Source organism: Adiantum capillus-veneris, chromosome 23, assembly GCF_014529385.1.
Source record: "Adiantum capillus-veneris isolate H3 chromosome 23, ASM1452938v2, whole genome shotgun sequence".
NCBI lineage: Eukaryota > Viridiplantae > Streptophyta > Polypodiopsida > Polypodiales > Pteridaceae > Adiantum > Adiantum capillus-veneris.
Genome location: NC_140953.1, coordinates 135,439,069 through 135,460,800, shown reverse-complemented (window position 1 = coordinate 135,460,800; position 21,732 = coordinate 135,439,069). Strand labels below are relative to the sequence as shown.

Sequence of the window (21,732 nt, the reverse complement as noted above, 5' to 3'; positions counted from 1 at the left end):
CCTTGAATTTAAGTAAAGTGTGTGGAGACATAGAAATACATGAAGAAGGGTTGTCATTGACATCGTTGCCTTCATCGTAATTGCCTTCAACTTTATGGTCATCGGGGAGAGCATCTTCGATGAAGTTAATTGTTGCACCATTTGGGCGGTTGTTGTTGAAGGGCCTTTGGTTGGGATTACGTGTGACTCCATTTGGTTGGCCATTGTTTTTAGCAGTATTGTTTGGACACTTGCCTGCATAGTGACTAAACTAAAAACCTTTCAATCATTTCACCTTTTTGATATTATTGGAATGTTGAGCAGGATGTTGACAACAGTGCGAGAGAGAAGTGGCGATATAGAGAAGCCATTTCGGCTAGCGAGCAAGTAGAGGAAATCGTTCAGCAGTAAAGGGCGCCAACAAACCTGCCCGTGAACAGACCCTAACAAGGTGTGACTGGTGCCTTTTTATGGTCGCTAGCACGTGTCAAAAAGGATTGGAAGGAAGTGAAAATTAAGGCCAAACAATTGACACGTCAGCGCCTCCAATTTTCGCGTCGCATGTCGAGCTCTCTGCGCAAATCATCGCCATCTCCCTCAATTCTTGCAAGCGTTTTGCATCAGGATTTTTTTATCCTCTGCCTTTGAGCTGAACTGTGGGCTGATCGCAGATGATCATGAAAAGCTTGTAAATCCTCTGTGTATATTTCGTCTGAGATAACAACTGCGATGAAGGGAATTTTTAAGACCAAGCCGCGCACCCCTGCAGAGCTCGTTCGTAGCACACGGGAGCTTCTTGCATATATAGATATGCCAACTGCATCCCGTGATGGAAAGAAGGAAGAGAAGGTACGCCTATGGAGCTTTTTTCGTAGGTGCTGTGTGTGTGTGTGTGTGTGTGTGTGTGTGTGTGTGAGAGAGAGAGAGAGAGAGAGAGAGAGAGAGAGAGAGAGAGAGAGAGAGAGAGAGAGAGAGAGAGAGAGAGAGATTTTCGCTGGTTCCATCCTTACATGTCGGCCTCTTTTGAGTTAAAATCCTTTTTTAATGCTGTGGGTTCAGATGGCCGACTTAGGGAAGAATATAAGAGAGATGAAGGTTATCTTGTATGGGAACTCAGAATCTGAACCTGTTCCAGAAGCTTGTACTCAATTGACTCAGGAATTCTTCCGAGAAAATATAATGAGGCTCCTCATTGTGCTGCTTTCTAAGCTTGATTTGGAGGTATGAAAACCAAACAGTTTGTTGGTACCTACACCAAAGCGTGCCACATAATGTCTGGCATGTTTTTTTGGCAGACACGAAAGGACACTACACAGGTTATTGCAAACTTACAACGTCAGCAGGTCCATTCCCGCCTGATTGCAAGTGACTATTTAGACTCCAATAAAGATTTACTGGATATTCTTGTTGCAGGGTAAGTGGCATTTTTTAACAGACAATATGATACAATTTGGCTTGCAATTATTACAATTGTTGTTCTAATATTTTTGATTTGAAGGCGGATTCTTAATAGCGTCACAAGTGTCGTAGCTCAGCTAATATTTCTTAAATAAAAAAGGCAGCAATGATTGGAAAGAAAAAGCCAATACTGGGATAGTGAAAATGTGATAAGGACTTTATTGCACCGAATTCTTCAGGTAAGACTTGTGTTTCCCATGAAAGGGTCAGTAGTGTTGCAGGTTTGGGTTTAGGGTTTCTGCGTCTAGGTCATGTTAGAGTTTTGGAGATCATCTCCTGGGTTTCCCGACTAGATCTAGTTAGAGAGGGCTTCTTTGTGGCTGTGCCTGGCCTTGACTAGTGTTTAGGGGGATTTTACCCGGAATGTCCCTTGGTAGGCCATGTTACAGAGGGGCTCCTTTTTTTTGGTGGTGGTTTAATATTTACACCTTTTATTGATTGTGGGGAATTCGTGTGGAGTTGGGCAGCTATTGAGCACCTCTATCTTGGGGCGGGGGAGGGGGTGCCTGCATATGGTCGGTGTGCGCAGAGCATTTATACCTCTTTTATTGAGAGATTGCCCGCAGGGCTTGTGCACTCTTGAATTGCATATTGTCAGCCAGCACGTGGCTGCATTTTCATCACATAGACTCTTTTCTACCTTGTGTTTTTCATTGAGATGGGTTGACAGAGCTATGCTTTGATTTTGTCCTGAAGAACACTTCAGAACCTGCATTTTCAGCCCGTAGACAAGGGAGGAGTGCTGTTTTTCAGTGAGTAGTTAGACGAGTTTGTGGCTGCATCCTGAAGGAAAAAGGGGTTTTGTGTGTGGTGGTTCCTTGGTACCTTTGTTCTTTTCAACCAGCCAGCAAGAGCGTTTTGTGCGGCAGGGGGGACTAATCTTGGATCAATTTCAGCCTAGTCTATCGGTCCCTTGTAGAGGAGGTTGTGGATCTCTTCAAAGGTGGTTGCTTGCAGCCTTGAGCATGTTGTGTAGTCGTCTATGGAGGATTCTCTTTTGACGTTGGAGCGTCTTGATCGGGGATGAAGAGACGGATGTTGGAGAGGTCTTTTGGTGGAAACAAAACAATTGATGACACGTTGAATGATTCTTTGGAGCATTTGAGATCTACTCATGATACGGAGCTACATGAGTTACTTGGCAGGAAGGTTCCGTGGTGCCAGTGTTTGTAAAGGATCAAAACCTTGATACCCCCAACTACGAAGATTGGAAAGTGCTTATGGAGGCACTGTTGGAGACCTATGACCTTATTTTGATGGTAAATGACGAGATTGATCGACCAAAGGCTCCTATGGGCTTAACCCTCTCTGCAAAGGAGTTTGTCACAAACTGCTAACGTGTCAAGTTACTGAAGACCTCTAGGGCTAGGCTCCCTGAGCCTAACCCTAGCCAACTTGACGATTCTGGCCGAGGGGCCTAAACCCTAGCAAGATGAGCAGAAGCAAAAGAAGAAGAAGAAGAAAGTTTTCCCAATTTATGACACCCCATGGCATGGCATGGCAGTGTACGGACACTCGAATTTTGTGTCTACTACTGGCATGGCTGTGAGGGCCATGCAAGGACCGCCGACTGCACAACCTTCAAATGGATACACCATGATCCCTGACATTCCTCCCGCTTGAGACCGACACCAAGACGGGACGACTCCTGCTCTTTGATGCAAACTCAAGGGGGTGATAACATTCATTCTTTTCTCATATGGAACGCTTAACCCTCCATTGATTCAACTTTCAAATCAAAGCCACAATACTAATTTTGAACTCTACCTTCCAAGTCAACTGGTGAGAGTTCTCTAATTGACCCTTGGTTCAAGGTCACTGACGCTTTTTTCCCGGTTATGACCGAGCACAACCGTCATTACGTTCCCCTAAGATGAGTGTATTTACTAATTACATGAATTCCTCGTTCCCAAAGTTTGAATAGATCGAAATCCTTTTCCTCGTTATTGACGTAACTTAATGGACAACAGAAAATTGGGTTTAACTTTCCGGCCAACAAATTAACCTTCCGGAATCCACCCTCTTACCGAACCGTTTGATAAATGCACCTTTCCAAGGTAGAACTATAATATTAGAAAACAGTATCCTAAACATGTTGAACAAGAATAAATTTCAAGCATTTGAAAGCAACATACGAACTATTGCATACCTTTGTAAGTAAGCTTTGTGGCAGGCTGGAGTGTAGGTCGCCTCTCCTGCATCACTATCATCCTACTGGTGGAAGATAGCTCAAACTGAAGTACCGGGCCCGTGAGGGTGGACCAAGCCTGTTAGGTGCAGCGGAATGAATGTTGTATTTTCTCAAGATTAGTGATCTTTATTGCTCAAGGTTCCTTTTAGTTCTTAGGGAAGGAGAGAGCCTTCCGTCTTTATGGAGAGTGCTATGATCACGAACAAAGTGAGTTGATATTGTGCGTGCAAGTGAATGAGACTGAGAGAGAGAAGAGATACGACACCCGAGAGGTTGTAAAACCCTCCTCTGAAGGCCCCACTCTCGTCGGCGAGAGTGGTCTACTTTGATTGCACAAAGGTGTACAATGTGTATGCAATGGACTGATGCAAGTTGGACTATGCCGATGACGACGACGGTGGTGATGACGGCGATTTGATGGCTGAAATCTGTGATCTTCTAATCGCTGAAATTCATGGCTGTTTCGGTGTCTGAAAATGACTGTTTTGGCTGCGTTTTTATGGCTGAAAATGGGGGAACATCTGCAACCAATCTGGGGCTGATTTGCTACTGTGTCATAGGCTGAAAACACTGTGGTTCTGATGCGGTAAGGGGCTGAAACTGAAAACGCTGATGAGTCCTGCCGCTAGCCAAAAACGCTAGGCTGATCTGAATCTACAACTCAAAAATGCTGATGGGCTGATGTGGAAAAACGCTAGCAATGCTGAGGAATCTGTTGGCGATCACAGGGATCTGCAAACGCTAGGGTGCTGCTGTTGATGGCGATAGCCTGTTGTGGAAGGGAGCGCCAATGATGGGGTGAGGATGCAAAAACGCTAGAGGGTCATGAGGGGGGGTACTGCTGAGAAGTTGCCTGTTGAGCGGGAAGCTCCTGCTGCCTCTTCTGCAAGAAAGTGCTAACTTGGGTTTGCTTATATATTAACTTAGCAAAATTGCCCTACCTACTTTTGTTGGAAAGTCACTTAAAAATAATAAGTGAAAGTAACCAAAAATAGGGAAATAGGCTAAATGCACTGGAAAATTCTCCTAACTGAATCTGATAGATCCTGAAGGGAATATTGATGATCATGCTGTGTGCAACCGGAGGATATGCATCTATGCTAAGTGACTGGGCATGCACGGTCTACGAATAGACTCACAAAAGTGCCAGATCACTGCTAAATCTAGACTGACTGGACTGAGTGAACCCTGTTGTGGTGTAGCTTGTCCACGGACACATAGGGTTGGGATGTGTCACGTGACATCCCCTCCTTTTCAAAGTGAGGTACTGGTACCGAACTGTATGGCGTCGAGGGAGATCGCCAACAACATCCGGAATCCTTGAAGGGACTCTTTGCCGGCTCACTCTGCTGTGGGTCGAGCGGTACTTGAACTTCATAAAGGTCTGCAATGCTTGCTTCTTTGGGCCGCGCCGAAAGCGACACAAGGTCTTCTGAATCTCCTTCGTTGCTTCAACTTCTTCTAGAGTCCGGCTTCTTCCGTCTTCAAGAATCTCCATGGTTGAAAATTCTTGAAACCATCTCCAACACAAAACCATGAACATACCCATTCCATGTAAAGTGAAGGAAAAAAATCTTGTCTTGTCTAAAGACTGTGTATGCAATGTAGATGAACATAGAGACGGAGTGACAACTCGTTCATCAAACACATGCAAACAATGCGGTCGAATCTTGTCTGTTTGATCGAAATTAATCAACTGTGGCAAATCACAATAAAAATGCCCATGCTTGGTGCTCATACTATCATGTGATCTTTTGGAAACTGTGTCATGCCAAGGAAGAGACATGGAATGTGACTTCCTGACATATAAACTCTTCAGCTTTTCATGAACAATCCGCATACATTCGTGTTCATCCATGAGAGAAACGTGCTTAACATACAATACGTCATGCCTAGGAAAAGGGATCACATAACGATGTTAACTAAAATACAGGAAACGGTCACGAATGGAACATTCGAACAATGCGTGCATATCAATCATGCGAACACATAATACTTCCTGTGAGGGTTCTTTGGACCTAGGCTGGAGAGCAAAGATTGATTCTTCCTGATTGATCGAATCGTCCTGTGGGGGTTCTTTGGACCTCGACTCCAAAGCCAAGATCGGTTCTTCGTGATTGATCGAATCTACAACGAGGTTAGCTTCGCTAGAAAAAGCATCCACTAACACATCATCCTTGTGAACAATCACATCTTCTTCATGCAACTCATCATGCTTATGAGAAATCACATCTTGATCATGCAAATCATCATGCTTGTCATTGTCATCCAAATCATTATGCAAATCATTGGCATCCAAATCCTCATGCAAATCATTATCGCTTATCATTGTCGTTCAAAACATCATCATCATGCTTCACACAATCATGCAAATTTGTGTGTCATGCTTTGGAGAAGAAGAGACTGAGAGAGTCTCCTTTTCCCGAATCTCTTGCATCGATGACTGCACTTGAGAAAAGAGTCGCAACATCTCTTGCAGTCGTGCTTTGTTCTCGCGATAAAATTCTGCTTGTCTTGCTTGGTTCTCTGCGTGTCCGCGTTTCATTTCTGCTTTTCTTTCTCTGAATTGATGATCCAATGTGGCTTGTCGTTCTTTGGCTTCCAAGCGTGCTTGCTCACGCTCACGCGCTATGGCTGCCATTCTTACTGCATTTCTTGCTTTGCGTTGTAAATTTTGTTCCATAAACAACAGCTTAAACTCCTCCATTGGAGTTAGTGCAATCGGTGTCATAGATGGGGAAGGGGTCAGAAAAACCTCCTGGTGGGGAAAATTCTTCTTCGCCTCTCTCATGCTCATCACCTCCAGGCAAAGTATCCATTCCGCTTTGAGTGATGACCATTCTGCAATTGTGGGTTCTTGTGGGTTCTTGGGGTCTTGGGTTCTTAAGTCCACGAGGAACTTGGGTTCTTGGGGGTCTTGAGGTTCTTGAGATCCTTGATTCGTGAGAATCTTGGGTTCTTGAGGATCTTGAGGTTCTTGAGGTGTTCTTTTGCTTGCAAATCGCGTTGGAGAAGGATCTTCTCTTTACCCGAGTTCTACTCTTTTTTGCGGGCGCACCCCTTGGCGGCCTTGCGCTCACACCAAGGTTGCTTTTTCCCACCTCACGTCGATTGGCCGGCCGCTAAGTGCACGGTCCGCTCTCAATGAGTGAAAAGAGACACATGGGGAGGCTGGACAAGCCCTTTTTTCTTGGGATTCCTGTCACTCTTCAACAAAACACGATAAGGAATCGCCACGCCCAAGTAAACTTGGGTTCGTGCGATCGCAACAAGCAAAAAAATTCTTGTGGTTCTTTCCTTGAGTAATGCAGAACACTTCCAAAGCTCTGATACCAATGTTAGGTGCAGCGGAATGAATGTTGTATTTTCTCAAGATTAGTGATCTCTATTGCTCAAGGTTCCTTTTAGTTCTTAGGGAAGGAGAGAGCCTTCCGTCTTTATGGAGAGTGCTATGATCACGAACAAAGTGAGTGGATATTGTGCATGCAAGTGAATGAGACTGAGAGAAGGAGAGAGAAGAGATACGACACCCGAGAGGTTGTAAAACCCTCCTCTGAAGGCCCCACTCTCGTCGGCGAGAGTGGTCTACTTTGATTGCACAAAGGTGTGCAATGTGTATGCAATGGACTGATGCAAGTTGGACTATGCCGATGACGACGACGGTGGTGATGACGGCGATTTGATGGCTGAAATCTGTGATCTTCTAATCGCTGAAATTCATGGCTGTTTCGGTGTCTGAAAATGACTGTTTTGGCTGCGTTTTTATGGCTGAAAATGGGGGAACATCTGCAACCAATCTGGGGCTGATTTGCTACTGTGTCATAGGCTGAAAACACTGTGGTTCTGATGCGGTAAGGGGCTGAAACTGAAAACGCTGATGAGTCCTGCCGCTAGCCAAAAACGCTAGGCTGATCTGAATCTACAACTCAAAAATGCTGATGGGCTGATGTGGAAAAACGCTAGCAATGCTGAGGAATCTGTTGGCGATCACAGGGATCTGCAAACGCTAGGGTGCTGCTGTTGATGGCGATAGCCTGTTGTGGAAGGGAGCGCCAATGATGGGGTGAGGATGCAAAAACGCTAGAGGGTCATGAGGGGGGGTACTGCTGAGAAGTTGCCTGTTGAGCGGGAAGCTCCTGCTGCCTCTTCTGCAAGAAAGTGCTAACTTGGGTTTGCTTATATATTAACTTAGCAAAATTGCCCTACCTACTTTTGTTGGAAAGTCACTTAAAAATAATAAGTGAAATTAACCAAAAATAGGGAAATAGGCTAAATGCACTGGAAAATTCTCCTAACTGAATCTGATAGATCCTGAAGGGAATATTGATGATCATGCTGTGTGCAACCGGAGGATATGCATCTATGCTAAGTGACTGGGCATGCACGGTCTACGAATAGACTCACAAAAGTGCCAGATCACTGCTAAATCTAGACTGATTGGATTGAGTGAACCCTGTTGTGGTGTAGCTTGTCAACGGACACATAGGGTTGGGATGTGTCACGTGACAAAGCCGCTGCTCCCAAAGTGTACTATCGAGCCGTGGAAAGAGCAGGCATCAGCCGAAGAACTCGAAGCCACACCTGCTGTGCCGAAGGGCAGTCCCAAAGACAGTGACGCTGACTCTCCACAAGATGGTCACAAGCTGCACATGCGGTCGAGAGACCACTATGTACTAGCCAGCTCCCAACTGCTGTAGCTCTGTGTGCGACCAGCCACTGAAACAAGGTGACTCGCCTCGGCTGTCTGGAGTCCCACAACCTCTCCCAGAAGGCTGCCAAGAACTCAGCTGTGAGACCCTCCTCTTGCCAATGAGGTGCTGCAGTGGGGCGGGCCTATCTCTGTGCTGCTAGTATATGACGTCCCAGTCGAACAATGTACTGAAGGAACGGGACACCTGGGTGGTCTGCAGAAGAGAAGGGGTCCCTCCAGAGCCACTCACCAGGATCCCACTGTACTCGTGCCAGTGGACAGCACTCCCAAGCCCACAGCCTCCAGTGTCCAGTCTCAAGAGCTGTTGGGACGGGATCGACGAGACAAGTCCTCCCATAGATGTCCACTACTCGGATCCTCTGAAAATGACACTGCCACCTGCGGGGCCTCTACTGCAACTCGTAAGCGTCCCCCACCCTGAAGCTCGAAGAAAAGGGATGGAATAGTCTCTGAGCAGGCCCTGACTGAGATGAGAACCTCCAGTTGTGTGAAGGCTCCCATCCACTTGGGTGCTACTGGCTCAAGAGGCGTGAGCCACTCAGCTGGAATTGCCTCTAAGATGTCCTGGCACATACTCTGCACCCCTCTCATGCCCTGTAGCTGGAGACCTTGCACCTCCTCTGACAAGCTTGTGAACTCTAACCAGTCACCTAAAGAGCGCGCTGGACCTGCTGCCATGGGACCCCAGGAAACATAAGGCCGACTACCAACCAAGGGGTTCCAGACAAGGGGTTGCCATAGGCGCTCCTCCGTGCAAGTAGGCTGTCTCTGCTCCAGGCCTCGCCGCAAGAGCTCCCAAGATCGAAGCAAACTCACAGCGAAGCGGTCCTCCAGTCTCTTGCTCAAACCAACTCTGCGCATCTCTGTTAAGATCCATCTGGTCGAAGGTCGCCAGGGGCCTCCAGCCTGAGGCACCCTAGCACGAAGCCGCTGTAGCAAGAACTCCTTCCAGGGCTCCTCACCTGGAAGAAGTCCTCTGACTATGAACTTTTCCAAGAAGGGCTCTGCTCTGCTGTGCTGGGTCAATGATCTCAAGCCCTCCCTATGAACAAGGAAGAGTGATGACCTGCCAAGCTACTTTGGCTCGGGCTATCTGAGTGTCACGTCCTGACCAAAGGAAGTTCCTGACCAGCCTCTCTACCTGGCTGATACAAGAAGTGATGTACCACATAGTCGCCAACAACACCTGGTTGGCCACTATTGCTCTGCCAGCCAAAGAAAGTCGTGCTGAGCTCCAGTGTAACAACTTCCTCCTGATAGACAGGAGGAGAGGAGCAATCTGTTGCTCGAGGGACAAGTCTAAACCAACGTGACAGCCCAAGTACTGAACTGCAGTCCTTGGGGGAATCCACCTAAAGCCCTAAGAGCCGTGTGCAACTCCTCAAGCTGAAGTGGCAACTCAAGCTTCTAATGCATCTCCTCTGTCACAAGACAAGGCATTTGGCCCAAACCTGCTCCCTGCATGCATCCTGACGCTCTGATTGAGGCTTTGCAGACAACAACTCACGGTAAAAGTCAGTAGCAACTGCACGCATATCCTCAGGCTCAGAAGCAACTGACCCGTAAGGCCTATGCAATGGATTGACCTTGGCATGCGAATGCCGAGGTCCCACTGCCTCAAAGAAAGCAACAATCACTCTGTCGCCCACCTGTGTCCACTGAGATGCCTGTCGGTGGAAAGCAAACTCGTGTCGCCTCTCCTCTGTGCTAATAAGCTCCTGTCGAGCTTGCTGTAGCTGCTCCTCCAACCAAGGACTGTCTGGATGCTACTCCTGCATTGTCTGTAACGAAGCAATGCCCCGTCTGAGGCGTTGCTCCTCCTCTCTCACTGCAGCCCGGCGAGCCAAAGACTCCTGGAGAAAGAAACGGCTAATCTGAGCTAGTCCTGAGGCCACTCTGTTAGCAGGAGAATCCTGCCTGTCCAAGCTCTCTGTCCAGAGAGCCTCTACTCGCTCTTTGAGTGCAGAGTCCAACAAGACCCTCTCTGGGATGCAAAGCATCATGCTCCCTCTCCTCTGCCTGTCTGCCACTGTGAGGATCACTGGTGCATGGTCTGAGAAGGAAGTCCCTACCAGAATGCCAACTGTCCCTCCCAAGTCACTGAAGTGGTCACCAGTGTAGAAGCGATCTATGATCTATCCGCGATAGATTCACTCCTCTCACTCTGCGGTCCGAACGAGAGAAGGCAAGGCTATCTGGGGGCCTCACAAAACTAGAGTGTTGCCAAGCATCCGAGACCCTCAGAGTCATACAAAACCTCTCCCAAGCTGCCAGCTCAACCCCATGCACAATAGCATGGCTACCACCAATCTTGTCAGAAGGGTCCTCCAACATGTTGAAGTCTCCCCCTATACACCAGTGTTGCCTCAACTATCTGTGACCAAAATTCTGCACGAGCACTCGCCACATTGGGCGCATAGATGTTCAGGAAGCCCACAAGGGAACCTTGAACCTGCATAGTAATCCACTGAGCCCTGCCTGGCACAATAATCCCTCTGCCCACAATGGCCTGCTGCAAAGAGTCCGCAATAGTCATACATACCCCACCCTGGATACCTCCAGGTCCAAAAGCAGCTGACCAAAAAGTATCATATCGTCCACGCAAGAGCTGACCACAACGTCTAATGCGGCTCTCACACAGATGGTGCTCCTGAAGCATGAGGAGATCAATCTCTCCTCCCACAAGGCAGCGCTGAAGCTCCTGACGTAGTCGGCCCCGCTGTCGCTGGAACTGGGGCCCACCAAGTCCCTCCACGTTCCATGAGACGATCCTCATGGGGAGCGAGAGAGAACAGATGCTGCCGTAGCAGCTAAACGGGCTATCTTCGAGGCTGGCTTGGATGGGGAGTAATCCGCATCCGAGCGTCCTCTAGATAGACGTGACTGCAATGAGTGCCTGGCCCAAGCCCAAGCAGAGTGAGCGTACGCAAAGCAACCTTCTCTGTCCAGGAGTCCTCATGAATGTGCACATAGCATGGCAAACATTGTGTATCGGCAAAGAAGTAAACCACAATGTGTCTACATCCTGCTGTATTTGGAGGTGTCACCGCAAACTTGGCCAATGGCCACAAAGTCTGAAGCATGTCTGTGACTCCTAGTTCTCCCATGTGGTGAGAGAACTCTAGGACCTGTGTGTGCAACCATCCCAACACTGAGTCGAGAGTCCACTCAGTCTGGTCCCTGCCGCAAAGGGGAAAGGAGAAGCCAACTGCTGAGTCTAAGGCCTCTGTTCCCCTAGTTGCAAGGAACAAAACATGGACCCTGAAGCAGGCTGCCTCATGGTCTGCTGAGGGGTCGCCGAGAAAACGAGTAAAGCCGAGAAAACGAGTAAAGTCGTAGTCGAAGAAGTCCCATCGGCGCTGGATGTCGATGCTTGTCAGACCACGAGGGATAGCTGCAAGGGGAGACGTCTCTACCTGTAGAGGGGGTCGCAAGAAAGGCCGTCCCTCTCTCGCCAGGCGACTCGTGGCAAAGGCACTGCCAAGAGATCTCCTAGCAGCCGGAGAGGGCCCTGCCCCCTGGGTCAACTGTGGAACTGGAGCGGGAGGGGGGGGGAGGAGCAAGGGGGAGCGGTGGAGAAGAGGGGCAGGGGGGAGCGGCAGAGGTAGAGGGGCGGGGGGAAGAGGCGGCGGGAGCAGGAGGCGTGGGGGAGGATGATGAGGAGGGGGGGAACTCTAGGGGAGGAGGGGTTGTCGAGGGTGAGGCTGGGGTGGGGGCTGGAGCAGGGACCTCATCCTGCTCAAGAGGACTGAACCGGCTCCCCGTCGGAACCCACTGCTGTTGGGTAGGCGCCTGAGGACCACTCTGAGTGCCAGGCTGTCGCTGTGGCCCCTGCCGTCGTCGACCATGGGCCTGCTGTCATCCCTCCTCCGTTGGAGCCCCAGGCTCAGAGGGCAGCTCTGCGTGTGTGTGCTGTGTCTCTGTCTATGGCTGCTGGCTGGCCCTTGCAGGCTGGGGCTGAGTCTGTGGTGTAGGTCGAGGTCTCCTCCGTGGACAGGCCTTCGCAAGATGGCCCATCTGTCGACAAATGAAGCACTGGTTCGGGAGGCGCGAATACTCCACTGTCACGTGACACATCCCAACCCTATGTGTCCGTGGACAAGCTACACCATAGCAAGGTTCCCGTCAGTCAAGTCAGTTTAGATTAGCAGTGATCTGGCACTTTTGTGAGTCTATTCGTAGACCGTGCATGCCCAGTCACTTAGCATAGATGTATATCCTCCGGTTGCACACAGCATGATCATCGAAGTTCCCATTTGAATCCATTAGCATTAGTTAGGGGAAATTTTCATTGCATTTAGCCTATTTTCCTATTTATTGGTATTTTCACTTATTATTTTTAAGTGACTTTCCAACAAAAGTAGGTAGGGCAATTTTGCTAAGTTAATATATAAGCAAACCCAAGTTAGCACTTTCTGGCAGAAGAGGCAGCAGGAGCTTCCCGCTCAACATGCAACTTCTCAGCAGTAACCGAAGGGGGAGGGACCAAAAACGCCAGCATAAGGCTGATTTGAAAACGCTATGATGGGGCTGATCTGCAGGTGGGTAAAACGCCACAAGGTGGAAGCTTCAAGGCGATGTATCTGCTGCTAGAGAAGGAAACCCCAAGGGAGGGGTGGTGATGGCGATGGATCTGATGCTGAGGGGGGTTAGCGTTTTTGTCAAGCAACCACTAACGCTAGGACTGCTGCCTTGCAGCGTTTTTCAGCCTTGAATAGCCCTGCCGTTGCAGCGTTTTCAGCAGGTACAACAGCCCCTAAAAACACAGATTTCAGCCATTGACAAACACACATTCCCAGCAGATGAACAGTAGCAGATCAGCCCCCCGTTGGTTGTAGAAGTCCCCCCAACTTTAGCCCAAGAAAACGCAGCCAAAACAGTCATTTTCAGCCACCAAAACAGTCCCCTAATTCAGCGATTAGGAGATCACAGATTTCAGCCATCAAGTCGTCATCGTCATCGGCATAGTCCAACTTGCATCAGTCCATTGCATACGCATTGTACACCTTTGTGCAATCAAAGTAGACCACTCTCGCCGACGAGAGTGGGGCCTTCGGAGGAGGGTTTTACAACCTCTCGGGTGTCGTATCTCTTCTCTCTCCTTCTCTCAGTCTCATTCACTTGCACGCACAATATCCACTCACTTTGTTCGTGAACACAACACTCTACAAGACAGAAAGCTCTCTCTTTCCCTAAGAACTAAAAGGAACCTTGAGCAATAAAGATCACTAATCTTGAAAAAATACAACATTCATTCCGCTGCACCTTACATCCACACTCTATCTAAACCAACCCCCACTCACCCGAGGCAGAAGAATGACCTTCGGGAGCGTGTGTGTCTCTGACCAAAACGCGAACCGAGGGAATGCCAGTCGCCTTGGCAGCTACTGAGGCTGCCGTGCGAGGTGTCTCCAGGACAGTCCCAATGCCTGAGCCTATCATGGACAAAAGTGGTAAGTACTCCCTCCGCAAGCCCGGCAAGCAGACGGAGATGGGGATGTCTGCCTCCTCTACTAGAACATCCGAGGTAGGGTCGAAACCATGTCTCCACTGTCGAAAGTGGGCTCGTGCTGCTTAGATGGTCAGTGGACTCATGGCGATGACCTTGGATGCCATCTCGGAGGTCTCAAACTCGATCTAATAGTAACCTCGTGCGAGTATCTGTACGTCCAAGATCTTGCCCACCTCTGCGAGAAGGCGGGCCTGGAGAAGGTCACGCAGCTCTCCTCTGCTAGGTCGGGTGCCGAAAATCTTGCAGATGACAGAAGTCGCCTGCAAGCGCTCTACCTCTGCGGCAAGGCTCGCTTGCTCTGTCGGTGAAAGAGCAAGTCGAATGGTGGGCTCAGCGGGGTCGAGCGAGAGGGCTTCGGACGAGTCTCTTTGCGGCGGAGCTGGAGCCTCCATCTGCGTCTACTGCTGTGGCGAAGAAGCGAACGAAGAACAAACCTCTGCAACCGAGCGCGCCGAGCACTGTCCAAAGAAACAATGCCGCCAGAGCCAATTGCAAGGAGACTTCGGGAAAGAGGAAGGCGGGGGGGGGTGGGGATAAGGTGGGTTGGGGGGTGGCAGTTCAATAGGCAGCGGACGGAGGGGTGGCGGCGCGAGAGGGCAGCGGGGGGGGGGGGGGGGGGGGGGGGGGGTGGGGGTGGGCAGCGCGAGAGGGTAGCATGCGGGCTGGGCTGCCGCGCGCGAGGACAGGCGGGAGGGGGCAGCAGCGCGAGGGTAGCAAGAGAGGGGGGGCAGGCGAGGGCAGCGAGGGAGGGGGGGGGGGGGGGGGGGGAGGGGTTTAGCAGTAGCGAGCAACTCGATAGGTTATCAAGTTATCTTTCAAGCAGTCATATATACTTTTTCAAGCATATTGCTATCCTTGTCTCAGGACTCGGGTATCCTATCTCCTCCGCTATGCGTGGAGGCGGCACCTTCACATAATTTTCAATTTTATTTGTCTTTATCTTGTTTGGGAAAGGCTTACAAAATTAATCTACCATAAGTTCTTTTAGATAAGTATTTCGAAAAGCAAAGCAAAGGTCCTGCTGATGAGGACAATTGCGGAATAGTTAATTTAGGTTCTTAGCCTTCCAAGGTTTCCCTTTACCAAACAATTAGAAGAATTCCTTAATTAAATCACATCTTCCTCCCATATCCGATCCTTTCTTGGATCCATTTTTATTCGTTTTTTTTCCATCAACATTAGGTCTACCCAGATTAGGCCGATTTCCAGACGCATTTGTGGGTCTCACCACCCGGTCGGCACTCATTCCCATCCAATCTCAATTCCAGGATATTGAATGAACCCGAGTTCAAAGTATAGACCAACGGGTATCAATCCTAGCCAGAAAGCACCATCCCTCGTTGCATCCCACAAGTAAACACCTGCGCCGGCCATTTTCCAAACATATAAGACAAATTTCACACTTTTGACTTCTATGCTATGCTAGGGCTATCCGCGTCAAATCTTCTCGGTAAAGTTTTTAATTCTAATTGAATTTAGATTAGGATCATTCAAGTTATAATACCTTAGTTCTTATTTTCTTTTAATTTTTACTCAACAAGACCTTAAAAAAACGAGTCTCTTGGAAGTTAAGGTTTTGTCTTAACATAAGTTTCAAATTAACTCCGTCTTATACGAATCCCATTTGTTTTTTTTGCATCATTTGCCATCCACGAAGCATCTCTATGAGGTGATGGTAGTTTTTATGTTCAAGCAACACGGTTGTTACTTCCGTGAAGCTATCCACTTACTCTCCCCTTCTTCGTAGTTGCACCCTTCTTCGTAGTTGCAAAACAAACTTGAAAGTAGACACTACAACGACCTTTGCTTAAGTGTGAACCAGGAGTAGTAAACACAAAACTTTAGAATGTATTAACTTGTAATCTTAAGGAAAATAATCTTAAAAGTTCCTTTGATTGAATATGTAAGAGTAAAGATTGATTATGCAAGAATAGAACCCTTCAGTGAATGGTAGTGCAAGAGTAAAAGTGCAAAACTCCTAGGAGTGAACATGTTAGTGTAGTGAGAAATGCGCATGCAATGAAGTATGAATGATTAACAAGTTCTTCTTTAAAATGGGATTTAGGCATACCTTACTACCGTGGAGAGGATTAATTCCATAGCTGTCATAGGCTTGGACACGACACACGAGAGAATCACTTAAAATACTTCACAATTTTAAAACTTGAGTCGACACGGCCCAACGGAGTTTCGTGTTCAAACTTCAAAGGTATTGGCCCCAAAACCTGGCTCCCCTGTCAGTATTTCTTTGTTATATTAATGTTTGAGCAAAGTAAAACGTTAGAAGGGGTGCTTTGGTCTCAGACTCTGTGTCTAGATGCTCTGTAGAGTGAGGCCCCTAAGGGTTCGTTTATTCTTACAAGGGATGCCAAAAGTAGAGCCCCAAAAGCATTCTAACTCAAAACAATTGATCCAAAAAGAACTGGCTCCAAAATCTGGCCCGAAAAGCCTTCAATTTGCGGAATTCTGTACAATTTGAGATGTCAACACCTTGTCAGCGCGTTTTATGGGCGTCCATACAGGCCGCTTGTCAACACGTTTCACAAGCAGTCCGTACATGTAGTGCGACGTCATCATGCCGTACTGTCCTGCTGCCACGTCAACGTTTGTATTGCCACGTCATCGGTTTGTGACAGTAGCTAGGAGTGATTTAAGGATTTGGGGTTTTCCAATTTGACAAGAGGGGAAGGAAGGATAACTCTACTTGGAAGGGAAATCTGTCACAAACTGATGACGTGGCATGACTACCCGAACAATACGGATGTTGACATGGATAGACAGCACGGACTTCCGTGATCTACGTTGACATGCTGACGTGGCTGCCGTACGGCTTCTCCGCAATTCGCGCTGACATGGTAACGTGGCCTGCAATACGGATTTTCACCGATTGTGTTGATTCTTTTGGGGACAATTGTAATTTCCATGGCAAGCATTTAAGGATACCCAACTCTGCCTGAAGTTGCTGTAACAAACTGGGACTCCCCAAGTCGAGATTCTACTGCGACACAACAGAGATTCACTTCAAAATAATTCACAGATCAAGAACCGCCTAATCCCTTTACCTTTTATCTTTCTGGCCAAAATCTGTTTTGGAACGAGTATCTCCTCGCTTTTCTCCACTTCGGGTTGCTCATCAAGCTCCCCATCAATTGGCACATCACCTTTAAAAGGCTTCAATAGACTCACATGGAATGCATTGTGAATCTTCCAAGTATCGTGCAGCTTGAGTCGAAAGGAGACATCATTTATCTTTTCTTTTATCTAGAAAGGGCCATAATACCTCATGCTAAGCTTTGGAAAAAGCCGCTCCTTTCCCTTTCGCTTTCTTAGGCGGGCCTTCTCAAAGCGTAAGAGCACCCAATTGTCGTCCTTTAATTTCAAATCTCGTCGATGTCGATCTGTTGCCTTCTTATGTCCTTCTTGAGATTTCGCTAAAGCCTCCCGAACCTTGGCAAAAGCAGTGTCCAAGTCCCTTGTGTACTGTTCGGCTTCAAAAATCTTATTTTTAGTGCTAAGGAAGGGTGGAACTTTCGGGGCACCTTCAAATAATCTCAAATGGCGTCTTCTCCATCGAAGAATAAACCGTGTTGTTGTAGGCAAATTTCACCAAAGGCAAATATTTTTCCCATTAAGTCTTTTAATCACAGATGTAAGACTTTAATAAATCCAAAACAATTGAATTTGCAATCTCAGATTGCCCATCTGTTTGCGGGTGGAATGATGACGAGAGCTGCAACAGTATGCCAATGTTCTCCCAAATAGCCTTCCAAAACAAACTCGTGAATCGAGGATCTCTGTTGGAGACTATTGTCTCAGGCATCCCATGTAGTCAAAAAATTTGTGCAATAAACAATCTCGCTAAATGATCCAGCTTGACTGTTTATGAAGTGAGCTTGCTTGCTAAATCTGTTGATGACAATCCAAATGCCATCATACCCACTTTGTGTCTTCGGGAGATCAAAAATGAAATCCATTGCAATACTTTCCCAGGGGCGTGTGGAAATGGGTAAAGGTTGTAGTAATCCCTGTGCCTTATGCCTGTCAAACTTGACCTTCTGGCATACTAAACAACTGCGAACAAAGTTGTCCACATCCTTCTTGAGTTGCGGCCATAAGAGGTAATGCTCCACATCTTTCAAGGTGGTGTCGATGCCACGGTGACCCGTAAAAGGTGGACAATGGCACTCAGTCAAAACCTTTTCCCTCAACGGGTGTGTGATGCACAACATCGTTTTCTTCATCAAGTAGCCATCCCGTATGGAATATCCTGCTACTACCTCCCCATTCTGTATTCGAGTGAATACATTGGAAAAATCCGAATCTGTGGCGTACTGATCAACCATATCCTTGAAGTTTTTATGATGAATCGCGGAAATAGCCAAGACTAGGGGCTTCCAAGACAATGCATCTGCCACCAATTTTTTTTGTCCTCGAACATGGACAATCTGAGAGTGAAACTGTGACAAGATGTTAGCCCACCGCGTCTGCTTTTCCCAAAACTGCTTTTGTGACAAGAAGTAGCGTAAATTCTGATGATTAGTAAAGACCGTGAAATCAGCTCTGAGTAGGTAATGTCGCCACTGAGTAAGAGCATGGATCACTGCCAATAGCTCTTTCTCATAAATCTGTGCTGTCAATTCTGGCCTTGAAAACAATTGGCTTTCATAGGCAATCACATGGCCTTCTTGCATTAAGACCGCTCCCAGACTACGACCACAAGCATCACAATTTACTTCGAATGACTTTTGGAAGTCTGACAAAGTTAACACTTGTCCAGTAGTCAAGAAGCTATCTCTGCAAACTTCCGAATGAACCGCCGATAGTAAGAACACAAGCCCAAGAAGCTTCTAACTTCGTGAACATTCTTCAAATCTGGCCAGTCACGTATAGTCTCAAGCTTGGCCGGGTTCATCTGTACTCTAGCTGCTGAGACGATGTGTTCCAGAAAGTGTATCTCCGGCAAGAAAAATTCACTCTTTTTGGCATTGATAACTAATTTGTGATCGCGCAATGCATGAAAGACATGTAGCAGATGTTGTCGATGTTCTGCTTCATCCTTGGAGAAAACTATAATATCATCAAAGAAAGTGCCCACAAAAGATCGATGCTCTTGGAAAATCCTATCCATCATTCGGTTGAAAGTTGCTGGTAAGGTCAAAAGGCATCACCAAAAATTCATATAAACCGAAACTTGTTCGAAAGGATGTCTTTTAGACATATCCCGGAGCGATTCTGATCTGATGATATCCGCGTTTCAAATCAATCCTGTTGAAGAAAGAGGATCCCTGAAGCTGGTCAAGAATATCATAGATCCTTGGAATCGAAAATCTGTTCTTGATAGTGATTTTATTGAGAGCTCTATAATCAATGCACATTCTCCAAGATCCGTCTTTCTTTAATACCAACACTACCGGAGAGCAGTAGGGTGAAGTACTCGATTGGATAAGACTCTTTTCAAGAGGGTTTGTCAAAAACGTAGGTTGGGGCAGAAAACGTGGATGGCAAAGAAGGGTATCTCCGGCGATGAAAAGATCCGAGGACGCCAGCGCTAGGTGCCAGATGACTGATTGCCCTTGGTGGGGGCAAAAACGGGGGTGGCTGAACAAGTCTCAAGACCATGAAAAAGCTCACTACTGATACCATGAGAGAGAGAGAGAGAGAGAGAGAGAGAGAGAGAGAGAGAGAGAGAGAGAGAGAGAGAGAGAGAGAGAGAGAGAGAGAGAGAGAGAGAGAGAGAGAGAGAGAGTGAGAAATGAAATGTATTGGGACCTAGGAGAGTGGCATTGGCCTCACCCTAAGCCCACCGGTGCACATGTATCATTCTTTGAGTACACTGTCAGAATTGGAAGATTCGCATTGATGAGATAGCAACCAGAGCAGCCCACTCGTATGCGTTTCTGGTTACATTCAGGTCTCTCCCATGCCTATCTACAACAGTTTTGGTCAGCCATCTGGGATCTACATGTGGCTCTCCGTATTTCTTTTTTCATGTGGATGATTGCACATGCAGGACTTCCAGTTGGGACTTGGCTAGCTTCTATGGGTCACAATCCGTTATGTACTCGCTGTCCTCTGCGACTCCCTGAGTCACCTGCACACTGTCTTTGGTCATGCTCGTCTTCTCATGTAGTGTGTCTAGCAGTTTGCTCTTTACTTAGCAGAGCTGGAGTTCAGCATGGATTTCTCACTTGGGGATCTGTCTCGTGGTTGATGCCGATGCCCGGACCGCATCTTTTCTACGAGGGCTCAGACACAGATCTAGCTCTTATGCTTAACTCGACTGGTTACCGGCGAGGGACTTTGGCTATGTTACCACAGATTGCTTAGCAGGGGGATCCTCAGACGCGTAATGAAATATTCTCAGTTATCACTAGCATTGCACTATGGAATGTTTGGAGAGCTCGTTGTCTTCACATTCTCAGTGCGGCTCCACAGCTCCTTCCGGATACCCTCACTGCCATTTGGCTGGACATCATTCACACCCTCATTTGGCAGTGGGATTCTTCCTCAGGTACATCTAGAGCAGCCGAGGCTCGTCGATTTGACTTCCTTCGGCGTTGGGCTCGATCTCCACTCTTCTTCACACTTACAGGTGGACAGATTACATGGCATTATACACCTCCTCAGTGGTTTCTCCTCCACTCATCATATAGACCACCATGAGATTGTTCTAGTAGAGTTGTCACTATAGTGGCTATCACCCTTACATTCAGCTTGTACACCCTACGTGATAGGCTTTTTCGGCATCCGCTGGGGATTATATTGTACTCAGTAATATACAGCCCTGATTTTTCCCAAAAAAAAAAAGAAAAAAAAAGAATGAAATGAAATGAAATGTTATATTAACGTCTTCAAAAGGCCAAAATGACCTATGAGACCAATGTGTTACAAAATGGTGAATCTAATACCATGTCTGGGTACAAAAGAACTAGATACTACTACTAGAATCCATCCTAATTTGCACTCTGGATATCGAGAGTATGGCTCGAATCCTCTGTTGTAGTCTCCGTCGATGCTGTGTAGCCCCTATCCTCAATCGTGGCCGTCTTGATCTTCGTAGCTCCAGTGCTCGGTCGATGAGAGTGCCGGTAGTGGCCAAATGAGTGTGGGCCGAGCTCTGCAATGATGACTGCTCCTCTGGCTGTACCATATCTAGTGAAAAGAAATTTGTAATCTGTCCCTGGGATTATTTCTCTCTATCTCTCCCCAGTAAAGTGTCTCAAGTAGATATGGCCGAAGACATCTCTGATCCTCATAACTCATGACTCTAGAGAAAGGACCGAAACCCTCTCTGAATAAGCAATGGAAACGGCCTCGTATCTCATAGTACACTGTGCAATGACATGTAATGTAGCTCTGTCTCTGGCTCTAACTGGCATAAGCGGCATATCCTACTGTCTGCTGATATCCCTCTAAATCTACCAGTCTCAATCTCCAGCTGATGTGAGGATGTGCGTATTTGACCAATGGCACACCGCAAACCATGAGACATATGTGTGTCCATGTAGCTTGGTCGAATCACAAACCCATCTCCCGTGAGGTGCCCAACTCCTGTGGCGGCTCTATCCATGTCCTCCTGGTATCCAGCTGGATCAGGTTTTGATGAATGAGTCTAGTAATCTCCACCCGTGTAAGAGACATCGAGGGTGCGTGAAGAGAGTACTGGAAAGGGGGCAGCTTGTCCATGGTGAAACCATGCATCTGAAACCATGATGTCATCTGTGCATACCAGCATGAAGTGTCCCCCTAAAGAGCTAATTGTCTGGAAGACTCAAGGGCCAGTCTAGCATATCTGTCTCTAGTAGTATCCCACAAGTTGTACACACAGGAGACTGATCTGGTAAGCGCCTCAATCTCCATAGGAGGGGCAGCTAGCTCTGC

At 47.5% G+C, this 21,732-nt stretch overlaps 1 protein-coding gene across 1 annotated transcript in view; it reads left to right on the top strand.

The window, feature by feature from the left end:
• The first annotated feature begins 527 nt into the window (after positions 1-527).
• LOC147428637 (putative MO25-like protein At5g47540) overlaps positions 528-21,732 on the top strand; it is a 44,102-nt gene continuing 22,897 nt past the window's right edge. Inside the window, exons 1-3 of the mRNA XM_086496397.1 lie at positions 528-828; positions 1,039-1,200; positions 1,275-1,393. Of these exons, the coding sequence (XP_086352523.1) occupies positions 709-828; positions 1,039-1,200; positions 1,275-1,393 (401 nt within the window). The 5' untranslated portion in view covers positions 528-708. The remainder of the gene's footprint in view (positions 829-1,038; positions 1,201-1,274; positions 1,394-21,732) is intronic.